General features: G+C 28.4%; 1 protein-coding gene across 3 annotated transcripts in view; it reads right to left on the bottom strand.

The window, feature by feature from the left end:
* The window catches only part of LOC123296687 (ankyrin repeat domain-containing protein 12), a 29,973-nt gene extending 14,231 nt beyond the window's left edge, over window positions 1-15,742 (bottom strand). Inside the window, exons 1-3 of one of the 3 annotated variants that reach the window (XM_044878266.1) lie at window positions 15,651-15,742; window positions 15,184-15,481; window positions 13,879-14,154 (exon numbers count right to left, since the gene is read on the bottom strand). In XM_044878266.1, the coding sequence (XP_044734201.1) occupies window positions 13,879-14,154; window positions 15,184-15,445 (538 nt within the window). In that variant the 5' untranslated portion in view covers window positions 15,446-15,481; window positions 15,651-15,742. Of the gene's footprint in view, window positions 1-10,359; window positions 10,528-13,878; window positions 14,155-15,183; window positions 15,482-15,650 lie in introns of those variants that run through there. The other 2 variants (XM_044878267.1, XM_044878268.1) reach the window with 2 other exon arrangements.
* Window positions 15,743-22,178: the final 6,436 nt, after the last annotated feature.

Here is a 22,178-nt window from a genome sequence, read left to right as displayed (position 1 = left end):
TTTTTCATGGGAATTTAAAGACGTTTTAGTTTAAGTTTTCCTAAAACTATTCTTGCTCAAAAAGGAGATCCTTTCTCGACATTTAAGCTTTCTTGGAGTTACTATGGTTTTACGACAGATCTCGAAACCTTCTGAATAATTGTAGCGCAGACTTGGAGTAGGACCACCAACTCTAATCAACTTCCCGTTGGGGCGGTAAATATCCCTTTGTCTCCTGGTGAAAGTAAGGGAGTTTGGTTGCGGTAGGTGGTTGTGGGTGGCAAAAATGTGAAAAAATATAAATCTGTCCTTTTCTTACTCATATGAACTTTCGCAAATTTTCAGAACAAATGTCTAGAATGATCTAGAAAGTTCCAAAATGTGTGTAACGGTCAAAATCGATTCGAAATTTTCTAGAAAATTCTAGAAATGATCTAGAAAGTTTATTTAAACCGACAACTATAATCATGATCAACTTTAAACTGACCGCCGAGAGCTGTTAGCGCCATCTCTCGACAACCGATAGAACTATCAAGCCAGAACTGGACTCGAATTTTCTGTTTTCTGGAATTTCTTCCGAAATTTAAATCTTTCAATTTCAACCAAGATAGAAATCTATAATGTTTACGTTAAAAAATGGATCCTTAAATAGTATTTATATCATTAAACATGCGATGTATTTAAACCCGAGCAACGCCGGTTTAGGCTGCTAGTTTTTCTATAAAAATCAAAAGAAATAAATAAAATAAATATTTATATGTCGATAAAAAAAACTAATTAACATTGATATAATAATTAAGAGAAACTATATACAGTACTCACACAAATAATAATAATAAAAGCATCACCGGATGGATGGATGAATACACCGATAAATTTCACAAAACGTACACAATTATTTTTAAATGTGGAACGAACAATAAACTATTGATCAATAGTAGTTATAGTCGTAGTCGGGCAATATTATTAAAACAAAACATTATAATAAAATGTGATGTATGTACTTGTTACTCATAGTGTAGTCAGCTTAAGTTTTTAAGCCAATCAGTCACTCGCTCACACAGTTTATTTTATTTCATTAGAACAATGATTTTTGAACATGTTCTTGAATCAAGTGATTAACGCACAACAATTATTTATATTTTTCCTTCTTATATTTTAATAATCATAATTGTGTTTATACATTCAATTTTGTTATTATAATAACTGGAAGTTAATATACCTTTAACTCATAACTGAGTAACATAATACAAATGTTTATGTTTCTGTTTTTAGAACATGGTTTAGTGGCGTATCTTTACAAATTTCTTTGAATTCCATTCATATGAAAAATACAGTATGTCTGCCGATAAAGGTTCCAAGAAGTGATTCAAAAAATGATTTTTAAGTTGTACGACAAAAGTCAATTTTTTTAAAAATTTGTGCTTGTTGGTAAAGTAAGGTTTCCACATCAATTTACCGAACCATTAACTTTTTGTTCACACTGCCGATGCCTGGATTCGAACCCGCAATCTCCTTGCCAGTAGTCAAAGCAAGTTAAGATACCTTAGTTCTCTCGGCTACTGGCCGGTTTCGATGGTTAGTAATTAAGGTAGTTGGGTCACACAAGCGAAATCATAATTGTGATTTTATGAACACCTGTACCAAAATTTTGTTGGTAGCATCAATATTTTCAAGCGTTACAAATTTACAAAGAACTAAACTTAATATACCTTGATATATTCCATATACATGGTATAATGAAAGTTTATCACGCTAATGGTGACTTTGCTACTTAATATTTTATTCTTTATACGACTGTTTTTAATAATTTCGGCTTGCCCATGAAGTTTACTTGCCATATGCCAAAATTTGAGAATGAGCATGTCAGAGTCCAGTCACTGGTCAAATGTTTAAAAGATTTATTGATTTTTTAATTAAAAATATTTCAGAAAGTACGTATCAGATTTAAATTTGGCAAAGAGCTTTATCTCGTAGTATAGTTTTCAAGAATCAATTAAAGACACACAATATTTAATCAAAAATGTACGTTTTACACACTCTGATGATTTAAGTTCTAGGTTCTAAAGAAATAAAGTTTGAAAAATAGTTTCTAAATCTACAAAGTATGAAAAAATGTTTCTTGAAATGTTGCGTCAGTATATTCTATACTACTATATGCTTATCAGCAAAAAAACTGGTAACTACAATTGGTATTTTTGCAATTAGTATTCCGTACCGTTAATTGTTAGTTTTTTCCCGGAAAACGATCCAAATACCGTCAACATAAATTCGATTTCCATTTTTTGCTGATAATTAGAAAAATATACTCTCATGTGTTAACTGGCGATAATAGGATTGGATATGTTTATTGCAATATAAACAATTTGGGAAATTTAGTCACTTTGCAGAGTATCATACCATAGAATAAATATTTCACTATAAACCTTATTATAAAGACATCGCTGTTTAATACTGCTACGGTAACCTAAAGCCAGGTATAAGCAGGTAAGTAAAACTGGAAGTTACCGTAGTAGTAATAAATAGCGCTCCTGTTATATAATAAAAATTATAGTGTAACATCTATGGCAGACATGGGCAAACGTGACTTAAAGAAGTCCCTCGGACTCGTAACTTAACATACGAGTAAGACAGGGATACATTTTTTTGTGCAAATCTCATTACTATTAGAGAAACTGAGATAGGTAAAAGAGTCGTATACACCTCTCGCTTCTCCTCCTCTATGAGCAATGCGGACTTGGATAAAGAGACCCACAATAAAGTTCAAGCAATGGTGAGTTCGACTTAAAATAAGTCGCCCATGCCTGATCTATGGTATACTACTTGTGAAATTCTATTAACATGCAAAATGATTGATTATTAATTAATTAATATTAACAGCAGTAGGGATATCCTGGCAGAGATTGCGTTTCTAAATTGTTTATTTTACAATAAACCTATTCAATGATTTTCATCAATTAACAGATGGGGGTATATTTTTTTTAATACCGGATTTCGAATCAGTAAAGGTATATTGTGTGTTTATAAGATTTGTGCGGGATCCTTTATAAAATTTGATTAAGTAAAGAATTCTGTTTTTATAGTTTATTAGTCTAGAACTAAAATTAGAATATTATTTATCAGACCACTTGGTTAGGTTATATTGGCTGTCCACAAAGGACACACTTAGGCTATAGAGACCATTGTGATACCATATATGTGTTTTAACCACCTTTTCCGCTGATTAATTCATTTATCAGCACCTCTTTCATACATATACCATGCACTACACCAGTCCATCACAACCATTAATTTAATTAATTTTTGTTGTGACGGCGGGAATCGAACCCGCTACCCTCGGCATACCGCGAACGGAATTGATTTTAACGAAACGTATTAACCAACTGAGCTACTACGGCGACTATATGACCACTAAAGACCAAATAAATACACCATTTCAAAATTTTCGAAAACTTCAAAGTTTCTTCAATTAGGGAGGAGATATAAACCACCAAAATTGAAATAATTTCAGGGAGGTTTTTTTCGACATCTCGAAAAATTAACAGACAAGAAGCAATGGATCAATCAGTAAGTGTGCTTTAAATTTCATCAACCTACCTTCAAACAAAAAAGAAAAATACGCCCCCAAAGCTTTTCCCAAAACCACAAACCAAGGTAGAATGGTCAAAAATTTGTTGCAAAGTGACATGTAGGTCTATCGCTCCCTATCTGTTCATGATTCGCGATGCATGGATGCCGAAAAAGCCTCTTTGGAATTATTTTAACTTTGAGGGTTTTATGTAAATCTGTTTTCACTACCCCTTAATTGAAGTTTGATTCAAAACAGGAAATAGGACGAATTTTTTGACTGGTATTTAAAATCTCGAAGTAAAATTCTCACAAGGATTTTTCCCATATACAGCTCCTGAATCTTTCAGATTATTATCCAAGAAAGTTTGCATAAATGAAAATATTACAAGATATTTTATCTAATTTGTGTTTTAATTAGAATTGCAGAGATAAAGATATTAAATGAATCATAAAATTGAGATGCATTTATTCGTCATATTTCCGCTAAACATTAAAATTAATATAATTATTATGCTTGTTTAATTTCCAGTTATCAATAAAATATAATTATTAGAATTAATTTTAATAAAACGTGATTATATTAAACGTATTGATACAAAATTTAATCGCTAAATCAAATTCCATTAAATAAATATATGTATACTTATTTGTCAAGTAAACTGGTTTAATTTATATAAAATATCAATTAGTAATAATTATTATTTGTTCTGGGTAGTATTTAAGTCAAAGCCGTAATACATAAGGAGTAACAAATAAAAGCCTAGATATATCTTTAATAACGCCGAAAAAAAAAGTTTATTTTCGTAAACGGATTAATAGCACACCTATCACTGTTGTACTTCGATACAAAGCGTGGTGTGTATTTTCTGGGAAAATATGATCAAAATAACTGAGTAAGGTATTCCCAACTTGGGAATTAACAAATTTTTTGTAATAAAAATAAAAATTTTATTGTCATTAATTAAAGACTACTGCAAAATTAAAAGTCAGAATTTTGAGAAAATTGGAATTTACAAAGAATATCAATAAACAAGTGAAAAAAAAAACAATTGACTGAATTAATTGTTGAAATATCATGTATAGACAGTGTTGATTACTCAGCTGATATCTCATTTCGTTTTTTAGTTTAGTGTGGTCGGACGGACTGACAACCGGAAATTGACTAATTAGATGATTTTATGAACACCTATACAAACATTTTGTTCGTAGCATCGATATTTTCAAGTGTTACGAACTTGGGACTAATTTTAGTATACTTGATATACTTCATATATACATGGTATAAAAGTTTGGAAATCCTTATCACTACAACACGTATTTTAAAAATTACAACAAAAAACTTGTCATTTTTCAAAAGTCAATAAGTAAGTATGTTTTTTTAAATACAGGGTTGTTAAAAAAGATGTTACCATACATTTGAGAGACATTTTTCCTGATTTTAATACTTAAATGGGAGAGATGCATTGTTCAAAAATACGTTGCCACTTAAATGATCTGAGACATGTATTTTAAGAACAAAATTTAAGGCTATTATATTATTTAAACTAACTTATTATAAATAGTGTGCCAATTAAGTCGGCATCGTATGGAAAACTTTTTTAAACCCCAACTCAAAAATAGGGGTGTTATAAGTTTGACCGCTATGTGTTTCTGTCTGTTGCATGGTAGCTCCTAAACGGGTGAACCAACTTTAATTTTTTTGTACTGTTTGAAAGGTAATTTAATCGAAAGTGGAGCAGTTTGGAGAAAGTTGCAAGGAAAAAACCAAATTTGTCGGGGGGTTTCTAAATTTTGTTTATTATTTGTTTTATGAAAAAAGTTGCCCATGACAAAAAGGCCTGCATGACCTAGAAAGCAGTATGAAATAATCATAAATCAATTTTTGACATGCGTGTACGAAGTTTGTCGAAAAATAAAAATTTGGCCCATATTGCGCTTTAAAAACTTTTTTACAAAAAACATATAATAAAAAAAAGTTCTATATGGTGCCGATTTAATTAGACACACTGTATTATAAAATATTACTCTTATATTATGTTAAAAAAAACTTCTAACTTTTTTAAGTGGTAATTTTTTTTAGACAATGTGCCTCTATCATTTAAGTGGTAACATCTTTTTGGACAATTATCTCTCACCAAAGTGGTAACAACTTATGGAACAACTCTGTAAATAAAAATCAAATATCTGAATTAAGTAAATAAATTATACGGTGAACGAACTGAACAAAAACAAGATAATTAATTCTGAATTTATTTAAATAGTTTCATTATTTTGAACAATTATGTAAAACTATAGGAAAAAACAGCCAAATTTTATCCAGGCTAACACTTCTGTTGTTTCAACAAAAAGAAATATTATGTGTGAAATACTCACGCGACATCTATACGTACACAGTTAAAATAGTACCGTTTTTGAGAGACGTATATAATTGTTAGACCTCGGCACTAAATGGAGTATTGCAAAATACGAGGAACGAAATCTGTTGACTGACTTTTACACCAGAGAATCTCTTAAACTGGAACACGAACGTAACCAGGCTCAAAATTACGTCATTTATTTTCACGACACTTTTTAGAGGGTAAATGCTACGAAAAAAATTTTGGTATAAGTGTTCATAAAATCATCTAATTAGTCCATTTCCGGTTGTCTGTTTGTCTGTCTGTCTGTCCGCCAGTCATCACGATTACTCAAAAACGAAAAGAGATATCAAGCTGAAATTTTTATTGCGTCCTGGCGACGTAAAAAGTGATGTCAAGTTCGTAAATGAGCAAATAGGTCAATTGGGTCTTGGGTCCGTAGGATCCTTGGATCCTTGGGTCCATCTTGTAAATCGTTAGAAATAGAACAAAAGTTTAAATGTAAAAAATGTTCCTTAGAAAAAAAACTTTTGTTTGAAACATTTTTCGTAAACATCACTGCTTACCCGTGAGGGCGCAAATTATGCGCAAATTGTATAGTAATCAACATTGTCTATACATGGTATTAACTCGGTCAATTGTTTGTTTTCACTTGTTAGAAAATAATTTTACTATAATTAGGTAGGTATTTAGTCACGTGACAGCAAATAAAGATCAGAAAGTATTGGAAAACCACACCATAACAAACGCAATATAAACAACATAACATTTTAAAAGAACGAAGCAGGTTAGTTGATACAAATGCTGAAACTTGCATACACATTTTTTTTTTATTCCCAAGATCTCATTCTTCATATTTTCTATTCGGAATCCTTCTAGAATTTTTCTTTAAGTGGCCATACTGACATTATCACATTAAATTACAGTCCAAAAATCAGATTCAGGTACAACTTTAAAATTATTACACACACTAGAGAAATCGAGTTATTATCTATGAGTTTTTTCTATAGAGTGGTGCATTTTATTTGAGAGTGAGGAGTTTACATCATAAAAATTGTGATAGGTAGGGAATCCAAAGTTCATTTGTCATTATTAAGTCAATGATTTGATGAAATTTGTGCAGTAGTAAAACATTGAAACTTAAAATAACTAATTAATTAGTTTTTTATGAAATATTCCAAAACTTTTCATGATTAAGTTAGATACATTAGTTACGTTAGAATAGATTATAAGTAGAATTGTCAATATTCATGTTAACATATCTGAATAGACAATCAAATAATCATGATATTTGAATAATTCATTATTAAAAGCAGAGGCGGCTCTAATTTATATGACATTTTAATGCACAATGCTTATAGTCGAGTCGATATAACAATAAAAACGCTTTGAGATTGATTTTTTCGGACAAGACAGATCGAGATGCGATTTTTTGCATTCGATTCAAGAAGTTAATTATAAAATTCGTGACTTATTTTGATTAAATCCATGAAAATATATTTGTCATCGCTAGGATGCATTTTTATAAGTACAAATATTTATTATTTAGTAAAGAATTAACGAATTCGGTCCAATTTTGTAACAGGACGGTTTTTCGGGTCGCTGATCACGAATATGATGTTTAAAAGTTTTCTCGATGTACCTGGTGATCAGAACGACCTGGTTGTACCACCAGGAGTATCTCTAAATTGTTATAAAATGCATCCAAAATAATTACTCGGGGGTTTTCAAGATCGCGGAACACGAATTTGATGTCTAAAATTCTCTAAGGCGTACCTGAAGACCAGGGCATTCTGTTTGCAGAGCTCGTCTAAAGATTTTTCACGGTTCGCTCCATATTTGTTACACCTTTTTCACTCCAAGCGCTTTTTAGTATTTTGACACACTGATTCCGAATTTGGAATGCTGAACTTTCAAAAGTCGCAGCATCAATTATTAACAACAATTATTTAAACAGTTTTGTTGGAAAAATTTTGAGTTTAAATATTGAGAAATATATGAATACGAACCGAATTATCGATATAACTGCCAATTTTTACGCCAAGCGGACGGACATTGAAGTGAGTACTTAACTATTTTTTACTTAATTAAAATCAAAAATTTGAAAAGCATAAGAGTGCGCTTAGCAACTTTTTCCCCAACGAAAATTCTTATATCTAGGGATTTCTCTTTCAGTGCATTATTCCATTTATGATTTTAAAACTTTTCCCAGAAAAAGTTATCGGCATTACCTTAAAAAATCTTTTAAATTTTGGTATTTAATAAGTTCCAAAATGTACTTTTTTTAAAGCCTCCAAATTATCACCTTGCTAACATATTGACGTTTCATTTTTTAATTAATTAAAGCTATCGATAGTGAAATACTTTACTTATCTACTGCTCAATGTAAAGCCGCCTCTGTACAAAATCTAATCTCTCTGAATAATTAAATTTATAAACATTGAACAATTTTGATTATATAGAAATGAAATTCATTTATTTATAACATGCAATTAACTTTATTATAAACAAATTGAATTGCTTAACTATGAAAATTGTTCAATAATTTTTGAATAAAAATATACGGCTCTATTTTAGATAAGAGAAACTTTAATTTTTAATTCTTTCACTTAACTAATTCGACTTTATGACTTTTAACACATTTTACGACCATTAAAACTGAAATTGTTAAAATTTTATTAACGATTCTTTAATTGTATAAAAACAGAAAATGATTGTTTAAAATAAGAAATAATAAATATCGTTGCCAAAGAATTTTATTAACCGTAATTTTTAGTATTTTATTTGATGCTCTCTCGATGCCGAATAAATCTAGGAAGAAATTAATTACAGTGGAACCTCGATACCTCTTCCGCAGAGCCTTTAATTACGCGTTTCTCGAATTATTTAAAGTTTTTAACTCGAACAAAATGTTATTTCCCTCCCAGGTATTGACAGTACATATTTATACTCTGTAACTCGAATTATGTACTTGAAAATTGCGCCTTTCTTAGTAAAAATTTTAGCAATTATATCCTCTATTTATCGAACTACTTGTTAAGTCAAAAAATAATTAACTTAAAATTTTTGCATTTCCCTGGACGCTTGAGTTATCCGAGATTCCACTGTATAATATATAATACTCCTTTTACGAGATCGATAGAAAGTAACCTCGTAGCTTTGTTCGTTAACTAGAGAGCTGCCGATTAGGAATAAAGCCCAAAAGATTAAAAAGACTTGAGTAAGTATGCAAAACAAAATGCGAAGCATGAAATATGTTGACCAGTCTGTATAACTGAGATCCTCTCAGGAATCGAAAAACCCAGATTTTCATATTGAATCCCCCAAATATTTTTCGCCAAAATTGACTAATTTTGAAAAATCGCATTTCGAAGTTTGAAAAAACTATTTTACTTTCTTATTCTAAGCAGTATAGCGGATCAATCTGCTAAACTTAGGTAACAAAACAAAGTTCACCAACGAAATTTTCGAATATTACTTGTTGAACTATCGAATTACTCATTAGCTCAAGAACAATAACAATCCTCCAAAATTTGTACTGGTTAAAATTAGCAGCAATTTTCAATCTGGTAATACGAAATTTTCTGTTTTTGAGGGTCTAATCAGATAATAGTTTTCATTCCTCATATTTTGCATAGCCAAATTCCTTCAGAACCCGATCTATTAGTGCATTGAACTTAAGTTTTTATAGCTCTTAAATTAAAAATAATTTCTGATAAAATATAAAATTTGTTCTAAAATAATAAGTACAATTTGATAAAAACAATAAATATAAATTTACCTGTGATTGGTCTCATGAGTAAAAACTATTTAATTATCATTTAAAGTTTCGTAAGAAAATCATTTTTGTTTATAAAATATCAAATAATGTTTTTGTAAAAAATAGATAAGAAACATATTTTTGCTTTAAATAATTAAATACATAAACACACATAAATTTTAAAAAATAAAAACAAACACAACCATTCACAACTTTAAATTAGTAGAACATAACAGAAAATAATATCAAATAAATTTTAAAGAACATTCTTTGAATAGTTCAAAAACATCAAATTAAAACATTTAACGACATATAACACAATTTTTTAAATTAAACATTTCTAAAATAGAATTTCTTTATTATCGATAAGTCATCATCATCATCAGAGATTACCCGATACTTTTTTTTAATACTGATTTTCAAGTGTAATTAAAATTTTTCATTTTTCTTAAGCACTCACACAACTTTGTGAATAATTAGCTGGGAAAAATCACTGCTTTAACAGTAAAACAAAAATAACCTGAAACTAACCAACATAAAAATTGTACACAACAAGATGGTGTTGACATAAGTCAGAGGTCAATTTAGAAAGAAAAAAAGTTAATTATATTTTAGAAATGTTTATTAATGGACGCCGATTCTCTTCTGTCACTCATATGACGGAAATAAAGTGACATTATTTTTATTAGTTACCTTTGTTGATTTGTGAGGCTCTACGCATCTCAAAAGAGAGCCTAGCGGTGCACAGGAGACGAGACAAGCCGGGTCCACACAGCCTATGCCCCGCACACAACACAAATCAGATTTTTAATTCTTGAACAAACAACCGGCCACGGCCTACAAGTTTGACGCTATCTAACCCCTGCTACATCTATTATACATTCACCATTCAAACAAACCCGACACGTTTCATCTTTCTTTATAGTTTATACATTTTGAAATGGATATTTTAGCGGAATAAATAAACAGTTTAACTAGATGGAAACTACTCCGATTTAAATTATTTTTTTAAATGATGTTATCTTAAGATTTCGAGCCATATCATAGAAAATACATAATTAATTTTTTTTGTTTATAAAGACTATTTACCAAGTTTTACCAAATTCTGATACAAAAAGCAGTTTGTGATTTCTTCGACTTTTTTTATATCTCATAGGAAACTCAAAAATTTTTATTCCCGATTTCAATAAAACTGTATATCCATGCGGTAATTTTAAGCAAACAACTGGATTATTTAAAAATTGAAAGAGATATGGCTTGAAATATTGGAATTTTAAGCGATATCTCGGAAACCATACGTTCAATCGTAAAATGCACCCGATTCTTTTTATTATTGGTCTAATTAACCTTATGAAATGAGATTTAACAAATAATTTTATGATTTTTTCAAATATGCCTTCCAAAAAACGAAAAATATCGAGTTAATTACATCCGTGTAAAAACTTTTTCTCCTAAGAAAATTGTTGAAAGCAGGCAAGTTTAAAATTTGCAAGTATCAGTATTTTTTAGCACTTTTTGGGATGCTGCGTTTAAATTTTCACTTAATTTAACTGATCACAGAATTTTTCTTTTTAACAGTGGATAGAACTAAATGGTAAAATATCAGCTCTATGAAAATCATTAAGCCGTTAATTGTAAATTTAGATAATTAATAACAATGTCCCTCAAGTTCTTTCTTTAAATATTATTTCGAGAACAGTAAGAGATTCAGATAAGCAATATTTAAGAAAAGTAATTCTCAAAATCGGAGTAATTTCCACGTAGTTAGAAACAATAAAATGTTATTCACACAAATTTGTGAACAAATTAATATTTTAAAAATATATACTAAATGCTTCCCACCAATATTTTCATGCTTACCACCTAATCAAAAATATTGGTTACTTAAATACACACAAATTATTTTAAATATGAATTCAAATAATTATTTAATAGCTTTAAATAGAAATTAAAAAAAAAAATTAACGAAACAAAAATGACTCGTAATTCCTATACTAAAACTGTATTATGATATTTTGTCCAATTCTAAAATATAATACTGTATAAATGGTTGGTGTTTTTGAAGACAAGATGTCGTTAATAATCAAAGATTCAATACACGCGGTTGTTTTAAATACATGCTAGAAGCTAAAATATAATAATATTATTAAAACAACTTTATTTTAAGATTTTGTTATTTTTTCTAGTAAGAATGATAAAAATATTTTATTATAAATTTTTTTTATCGTTTTATATAATAACCGATTAAATTAAAATTATATTTAGTTATGAGCAAAAATATAATATAGCAAATATTTATTTTTTATTGTACAGTGGGTACAAATAGGGTACAGATTTTAAACCAAAAAAACCTTAATAAAACTTTCATTCAAATTGTTTGAAAATATTTTTCTGATTGTAGCATATAAAATTCTTTTCAATGTATTGTTGTGCTAAAAACCGACGGTTAATTAAGCCGTTAGAGTAACAAAATTACCCTAGATTGAGGACAGACAAACATTCATTTTATTTTGCCTGTTTCTTTGCGAAAATATTAAATTCATATTTTTTGAAATTTTTTTTCTACCTAAATTTAATAGATATTTTAACAATTACAAAATTTTCAGAAGTATATTGCTTCAAATTTTGTTATTAACGAGTTTGTTAGCATTTTTTTTAGAAATCTCAGACGTCAATGCATGTTATATTTTTTGTAATTAAAAGTAAACGGGGAAAATTATTAAAAATTACGATAAATGGATATGAAAATCGAAAACATAAATAAATTAGGATAGTCAAATTTTAATTAATTAATTTCTAAAATATGAATTGGATTTAAAGATTTTTTTGAATTAAAAATGGCTTAAATAACCTAGAACGAAAGATCGATATTTTAAAAATAATCTCGCATGTTAGAAAAAACTAAACATAGTTTTTTTTAACATTAAAAAAACTCCATACAATACTCTATACACAGAACTTTTGACCATCTAGAGAAAATAAATGTAATGCCAAAAATGACTGATCTAAAGATCTAATCTAAACTTTCTTCGAATATAATTTAGTTTTTATAGTGATTAATAATTGCTCAACGAAATGATTAATTGACAATTTGCAGAGGTATAAATTGAGTTCAATAATTAATCCAAAATTACTTTTTAGCAAGTTTTTAAAAACAAACATACTTTGTTAATTTTGTGTTACCATTTCAGTTGTTAGATATTCAATTATATGGTTATCATAGAGATATTTCTTATAGCATCTATGATGATTTTTCTGTATTTTACTATAGACTTTTATTGAAATAGACCGTATTCCTGATCCAACTAAATTAAACGTGGATTAGACAACTTTAATTCATTAAATTGAATTTATACCAGCTCTACGATTTATATTCAGGTTTTTTAACCATTAAAATGCTTTTAGGCATAATTTTTGTAATGAACTCTATCAGATTGTGATACATTAGAGGCTCTCAAATGTTTTTACCCTGTAGTCTACCCTTCGAATTTTCTTTTGATTGATATCATCGTAATGTTGGCTTTGATTGATTAAAAGGTACAAATTTAAACTGATCCGTAGAAAATAATCATGATGAATTCAATTAATAAAACAACGTTGTCTAGCCCAAGTTGGTAGGAACTTCAATCTAAAATAATTATTGTAATACATGGAAATTTTAAATTAATTGGTGCAAAAATGAATACCTAATAAACTGAAAAATTATTAGATATAAAGCTGCATACATTTTTTAAATTATTTGCAACAAATCATAAATTGATGTTGTCATAGTTCTTAGGTAGTCCAATAACAGTACCATTGAACCAATTAAATAAGTGCGCTATTGAGGAAGTTGCGCTTCTAAAGAACGATAAACTTTTTAATTCATCACGAGCTTAAAATTAATGAATGTTCCGTTTTTTCTTGAAGATTATTGAATAACAAATGCAAAAATTTATTGCCCTAAACCAAGAAAATTACAATTTGTGGGGTATCAAACGTTTTTCTGCAGGCCGGGTAAAAATTTTTACATTTATTATAATTCTTCTTATAAGAATCACATAAAAATTTGACGAGCTCTATACTCATTAAACCCACGGACTACCGTCAACACAAATTGCAAGTAATTTTAAAAAATGTACGCTGGCTTTAAACCTGTACTGATAATTTCGCTAATAAGCATCAGTAATGTGGATATATTATTGCCTAACATAAAATACGAAAAGAACATACCTCGAGCAGAATTAATTTGACTATTGCCATATAGAATAGAAAGAACACGAGGTGCAGCAACATCAACAGGTGATTTTCCTTTTTTATTTTTAGCGTGAATATCAGCGCCATTTTCAACCAATAATTTAACAAGTTTTTGGTGACCACCACTGGCTGCATCATGTAATGGAGTGTCGTCATCTAAACCTCTGGCATTTACCGATGCTCCAGCTTGTACTAAACGATTAGCAACTTCAAACCATCCATGATTACAAGCTTCGTGTAAAGGGGTCCATCCTACGATAATAAATTTTATGGGTACACAACAATTTTGTTTCCTGATTCAACAACAGGATCAAATTTTAAACAGCTTTAGAAAGTGCAGTATTCAGTAACAAGTCAATTATTTAAAAAAAGTATTTTTTATGCTAAATTTATAAAATTAATGAAGTAAGTTTCATGGATTGTAAAGGTAGATTTTTTAAATCGAATGACAAAGAAAGAAAAAATAATAACGAATCACCTCGTAAAACAAAACGATATGTAATAAACTGATGTGAACTTGGATGCTTTAGAATCATTTTAGAATTAATAGAACACGTTAATATTGATTTAGAACCCAGCATCCCAGAACTCAGTATAGATTCTAGTAGTCCTTGATGCCTAGATCAAATGTCTCATTGTGTGGGGTATCATTGGATACGTGGATACGTGTTTAAGCATATATTAGTGCCTATATTTAAATTTGGTTCCTTTTTATTTCAATAAACCCGATTTTTTTAAGACTTTATGAATTTGGAAACTTTTGGTCCATTCAACAAAGATTCTTTAATTTCAAAAAGTTTGATCGAAGGCAATTTTCAATAAGAGTCAACGATGTCCTTCATTATTTTAGTTATTGCCACAATTTTTTTTGTGGCAAGTATTATTCATCATAACATAGAATATATATTATTGTTTTTTCTGGAAAATGTGCCAATAATTCCCTATAATATCCCTTATATAGAAAGAATTTTACATCAGAGCTTTTAAAGGAAATATTTTCTAAAAACTAATTATTAAAATCACCAGTTACGAGCTTAAATTCGAATTACCGTAGTTTTAAACATTTCAAAGTCAAGACATGACCTTTTGTTAGCGTCTTCTGATATCATTTTCATGTGCAGAAATTGTCTCATCCGTAAAATGTGTAATTTTTAATAAAACTTAATTGTTTTCGTAAATATACGTTGGAATTTATCATTATAACAAAAATATATTCATATTCAGTCATGAATAAAACGCTGAAAACATAAAAAAACTCAAATATAACTATTAAGTAGTTACCAGCAAAGTCCGTAGCATTTGGATCAGCTTTATGAGATAATAGTTTGCTAACTTGATCAACATCTCCTTTTATTGCTGCCAAATGTAATGGTGTTTCACCTCTTTCATTTCTATCTCGAGTTCGTGATGTGGATCCACTTGGACTTCGACCACCCGCAGATGGATTTGCTGGGTTTGTCATCTGCATTAACAAAGCCATTTGTTGCCTTTCAGACATGGGCGTAACGGGAGGCGCTCTGCCTCCAGAACCTCTAGGTCTCATTTACGGTGATATTTATTAATGACATAAAATTTCCCGCTAGAAATGTCAAATCAAAAAGAAAATATGTCACATAACCTCAAATAAAATGATTACTGATAATAAAATAAATTCTTTATATAGGGTTATAAATACGTAAAAAATTAATATACTCAACAAATATTGAATTACTATTATTAAATTAATGGTAAGAAATAATGCATCATACCAGATAAAATAACTTTGTTTGTTTTAACGTGTTAATTTTTATTTGAAAAACTATTTCATTCCTATCGATAATCTCTACATTACCGACATGAAGTATCAGGTGTTATTTGCGCGCCAAATTCATATACATTGTTGATAACATTGTTGTAAATGCGCTTAATATGAATTTCATAAATATTTTATACAATATTTTTCATGATATAAGATATACATCTAAAATATTTTTTCAATTTATAGTCAAAATAATTTAATTATTTTTTGGTCAGATAAGTCCATTTTCTATTTTTACGATAAAATTAATAAGTAAAAATAATAACTAATTATGCTATAGAAAACCAATTATTAGTTATGTCTATTATTTTTTTAAATAGTTAGATCTATTATTTGTATTCTTATTCTAAGTATTCAAAACATATAATTAATTAAACCAATTATAAAATAGTTGAATACACAATATTAGAAGAATGAATAATTCAAAGTAAAATAAAAACCAGTTGAAAATATGAATGGAATTTGCCTAAAATGTCCTATGTAAAAGTCTAGACTACAGCGCCAATCAACCATATACATGAACCTTGGACTTTGACATTAACTAGTTAAAAATTGAAACGTAAGGTAGCAGTCACATCGCTGTGTACAATTTTAGATTGATTCGGACGAAGCATCGTACCTCGTGTTAAAGAACACAATTTTCTGTGTTGTACAGTGTGATATTTATATTATTGCCTCTGAGCCCGTTTGCGGCCGTAATAATAAATTATAGTGATAAAATAAGGTGCTATTCTAGTGCTATTATATTTATATTTTTTAGTGTTATTTATCAATTTAGCCATTTAATTTAGTGTTTGTAAGTGTTTGTTGCTCTGTGATATTGTAATAGGACTTTATATTATTGATACAAGTGAAAATAATGAATGACAGAGATAGAATATCACCAATTATATTTGAAAGTGGGCTCAAAACATTATTGGGTCAGGCTGGTAATAATTATCCTTTAATTAACGGTATGTTGTCAATTTTTTATATTTAAACATATAAATTGATTTTTTCATTTAAATTTATTTAGTATCATAGTTTATGTATATAAATATTTTAATAGATATCTATGTTTCTTGCTCCTATGCCAATATCGACTGCCGAAATATCTTTACTTACAATAGTTTTAGTCACATGTTTTCCTATAATGCTTATTCACTCACTCCTGCATAATAAATGTATATGACTATACTATGTGCATATTTTCTGATTCAACAATACTCCTAACTACTAGATATTATTATTAACTTATATTATACACTCAAAATTTTTAATTTATCATTGAGATTTGTAATTGGAGACATACTTTTATTGCGTTATCAAGTGTATAATATTTGATGCCTTGCCTAAAATAAAAAAATATATAATATGTGATAATATTTTACTAAGTAAGATAAAAAAGTAGTTTTATAGTATAATCAAAAAAGTCTTATAAATAAACAACTTTATTTTATTTACAAAATGATTAGTTTAAAATGTATTACTTATTACATTAAATATTTATCGTAATTTCATTATTTTATCATTAATAATTCTTCCTGTTTTTAAAATTATTGAAATTATTTTCATTCATATTTTTTTTATTTGATTTACTTTTATTAATTTTTCTTAAATTTAAGATTTTTAAATACTTGTTGTTTTTTATTCTGGTATACACATAAGGCATATCGGTATTAATAGGGAGTGATAAATATCACTTCTTTTGAGAAAATCTTTTCATTAAGCTTGAAAACCTAAATTTTATTGTTTAATGTCTGCATAATATTATCACTCGATGATTAGAAAAGCGTTTTAATTACCGAATACATTTTAATTACCAAGTATTTTATAAATAACTGAAAATAAAATATTAATAAACAAATGAAAACAAACAATTGACTGAGTTAATTGTTATATTCCCACATAATACATACCATACGATTTGCGCATAATTTGCGCTTTCACGGGTAAATAGTGATGTTTATTTTTAAACTTTTGTTCTATCTCTAACGGTTTACAAGACCTAATTGACCAATGTTGCTCATTTACGATCTTTATCTCACTTTTTACGTCCTATACACGCTATAAAAATTTCAGCTTGATATCTCTTTTTGTTTTTGAGTAATCGTGATGACAGACGGACAGACGACAGACAGACAGACAACCGGAAATGGATTAATTAGGTGATTCTACGAACACCTATACCAAAATTTTGATCATAGCATCAATATTTTTAAGCGTTACAAACTTGGGACTAAACTTAGTATACCTTGGTATATTTCATATACATGGTATAAAAATGGTGGAAGTGCAGGTAAATTTGCAAATCATATCAATAATTTATATGAAGTATCGTTTGGTTGAACATCCACCATTTGTAATGTATTTAAAACATATTCAGATGTTCTAGCAACAAACAAAAAAACGAAATGAACCGAGAAATATACATACATTTGATTTTTAATTGATTGATTGATCGGGAAATATTACGGAAAGCGGGAAAATCTAAATATTAAATAGGTCTCTAAAAAGTTGCATATCAAGACTGCATTTTAGATATTTTTTTTATTAATTAATAAATTACGTAGAAATGAAGTACATTTCTTCCCAAAAGAAACTGCGAAAATTTGCTGATTTTTAAAACGTAGGACGTAAAAAGTGAGTAAGTCGAGTTCGTAAATGAGCAACATAGGTCAATTGGTCTTGGGTCCGTAGGACCCATCTTGTAAACCGTTAGAGATAGAATAAAAGTTTAAATGTAAAAAATATTCCTTATAAAGAAATAACCAACTTTTGTTTGAAACATTTTTTCGTAAACATCACTGTTTACCCGTGAGGGCGCAAATTAGACGTAAATTTCATAGTATGTTTTATATGGGAATATCAGTTATGTATGTGTGACATGTATATATGTGTAATGTGATAGAGTAATCAACACTGTCTATGCGAGGTATTTCAACAATTAACTCAGTCAATTGTTTGTTTTCACTTGTTTTAAATAAACTTGGCATTTGTATAAAAACTTGTAAGTGTGAATGTTTAAAGTTTCAAATGTGAGAATTAATAGTTTTCGGAAATACTGAAAATACATTTGTAATTGTTATTTCACACATTGAATAAAACAAGAAACAAACTGATTCATTGTGAAAGTATGAAATAATTAATGATTATAGAGTATTTGTCATATTTTTGAGCCATTTGTTTTTTGAGATTTTGTATATGAATGAGTCTAATTTTTTTGTAAGAGACAACCGAAACTTTTACCTGAAATGAAAGGCGATTTTATTTCATTTATGTTTCGAAAATAATACCGTTTAGATGTCAACCATTAAAGTCTCTTTTAGAGGCCTGTCGAAGGTCTTATGTATATAAATTCTATAGCCTGAATTTCAAGTTAGATTTCTTTTTATTAACAAATACCTTGGCACTTAAACAGGCACAAACCAATGAGTGAAATGTTTTAGGCAATACTCCAACCCCGCATTAAATTTCCTTAGTCTTCTACTTAGTACAAGCTCACTATTTTACCGACGATATTACTGTATTATTAGCGTATTTGGTTTGTTAATGTGTGTACATAGAGGTAAAATTAAAAATTTATGGTTTTGATCTCTACATTTATCTTTAGAATACGTAATATAATTCAGTATGCGTAACTAATGCATCTAACGTGCTTAATGCTACTATACCGACCACGTTCGCACGTTCGACTTGAAAGATAAATAATTTGAATAATATTTTTAATGTATTCAAAATAATTTATTAAACTTATAATAAATTATAGTTTAAAATAAGAATAATTACGATTAGCTAATTCATACTGATGATGACTACTTGGTAGTCGAAATATTTTTATATATAATACAAAAAAATTGAGCTAAGAAATTGGGGCAAAAATCGAAATTTATTTCATATAAGCGTGTAAAAAGTTAATTTTTTATATGGCTTAAAAAGATACCTATTTTCATAGATTTTTTAATTTTTTATAAATTCTTATATCAATAATTGTTAAAAAATGAAATTTTTTTAAGGAAAACAATGATTAATAAAAGTGGGAATTATAATTGTGGTTAAAAATTTTCGATGTAGTAAGAATGTAAAAATAAGTTTTATAACTATTCTTGGTAATTTAGAGCCTATAAATTTTATATTCGGTTTTTTTTTTTGTAATATAATGTTTTAAAAAACAATGAAATCATTATTTATTTTAAAAATTACCATAGTTGTGTTTTTTAAAAATAATTAATCTGCCGTCTGAAAATAATGTCAATAAAGTCTGTAAAGTTTTAATTTTAAATAAATAAAACAGTTATACCTATCGATTACAATCGAGACTATTTAATTTGATTTTGGTAGTAATAGCAGTGGCATTTCTGGAATGTAGTAATAGCAGGCATTTCTTGAATCATTTGATAATATCTTCGGTGAACTCATAATTAAATTAAAATTTTTTTTTACATCATCGACAACCTTATATTTTTATGGTATTATTATAAACTACAAGATTGCCAAAATATTTTAGATAGTTTTTTATCACACTCTCTATGAGTCTATCTCACAGACAGACAGGCAGACACACACACATAGCGATCAAACTTATAACACCCCTTTTTTAGTTCAGAGGTTAAAAATGAACGAAAACTGATGAAGTATATACATCAAAAACTCCTTACAACTTAAGAACATTGCAACTTATATTACTTGAGTAACAGAATTAGAAAAAAAAGAATAACTCTTTCATTATCTGCTCATCAGTTTTCTGTCATAAATAAAGTAGAAATAAAACGATTAAAATAAAATCATGCTATCAATAAATTAAATGATGCGTGCGTATAAATAGCTCTTCTGATGAATGGGATATGGTATTATAATAAAACCATAATGATATCCTTGTACAGTTACTAGAAGTAATATTTATAATTTACGTTCATGATTTTACGATGATTTTTATAATAGAATGACTATAGACTTATAAAACTTTTCTGATTAAAATAGTACCATTTGTATCAACAATACATACAAGAAATACCATCTATACCAGGCGAGTTATTTTCAGTCGAAGTCACCATTGTTATAACTTTATTGGGTGCCATAAACTTTATTGTGTGTCTCTCTATCCAAGTCCGCATTGCTCATAGAGAAGGAAGCGAGGCGGATATATGACTCTTCTACCTACCAGTTTCTCTTATAGTAATGAGATAGGTAGAAAAAAAATGTTGTATGTCTTACTCTTATTTTTGGCTGTCACTGGTTAGGTTGTCACTGTCTTACTCGTATTTAAAATGCGATACTTTGTGTATATCAAATATATAAGGTGGTTGAAAAATACGTATTTAATGCCACCGAATATATCCGATATACAGCTTTGGCGCAATTTTATTGTCCGCAAGTATAGGGAATCTATTTTTGCCCAGTGTTAAAAAATAACACTAGGTAACATAAATTTTGCCCCATAAGCATGTGTTAACTGCTTAAATTTTCAACGTGCTGAATACGAACCTGAGCGCAAAATTTCTTCATCAGTGAATAATTTTTTCCCACAAAAAATTTCCGCCATCAGCAAATACTAATACCATTCATTCATTCCCTTTCAATAGCCATTTCCCAGGAAAAAGAAAAAATGTATAACTGTAGTTTTATATTTTCTCTAAAACAATGTTTACGATTACATTATCAGATTTTTGATAGTTTTAACAAATTTTTTGCCAATTATGTAATAAACAATATCCATGCTTTGATTGAAAATATATGCTAAATTTAAAATTACCATAAAATATTATTTTATCAAACAAGTAACTAAATTTGCCTCAAATAATTCCGTTTAAATTTGCATAAAATATCCATATAAAATAAATATTTGCACATATTTTCAGGATAAAAACCCCATGTCTAATATCTCTATGAATAAGAAATCGATTTATCTATTTATATTTTCATTTATTAGTTTTTCATAAATATAGATTGACATAATTTATTATTAAAAAATTGTATCGTAGATTTTTTCTACGTACTGCTTTTGTTTTTTATAAAAAAATTTTGAGTAGTTCCACTTTAACCCAACAACTGCGTTAAAAAATTCGGCAAACGATAGCCCTATACCTTCATAAGAATTTTATGCTCTTGTATACAAGACAAAGCCGAAACAAACTATCCTAAATGAGAGAGTCTAAATAAATAAAATTCAATGAGAGCCGTTTAATAAACAAATACTTAAATAATTCAAATTTTAATAGCCTTAATAGTAGAGGAGACGGTATAAGGTCGACCTTCACGCATCTGATAGCCAGATGAGACATATTTTTTATGAAATTTTATTGATTGATTATCACGCCTATGATAGCTTGTATATCAAAAGTGTTCATGGCTATTTATAATTGAATTCATTTTAATCAATTTTTAATCATAACGGTTTTTTGCAGGCCATCCTATAATATTGTTTTCGTTATTAAATTATCTTTTTTCTGATACCAATGCCAATTGATGTAGAGCTCGGTGTAGATTAGTTCATACGGCA

This window comes from Chrysoperla carnea, chromosome 3, assembly GCF_905475395.1.
Source record: "Chrysoperla carnea chromosome 3, inChrCarn1.1, whole genome shotgun sequence".
Taxonomy (NCBI): domain Eukaryota; kingdom Metazoa; phylum Arthropoda; class Insecta; order Neuroptera; family Chrysopidae; genus Chrysoperla; species Chrysoperla carnea.
The sequence above is the reverse complement of the archived record's forward strand: the minus strand, read 5'-3'. Positions and strand labels throughout refer to the sequence as shown.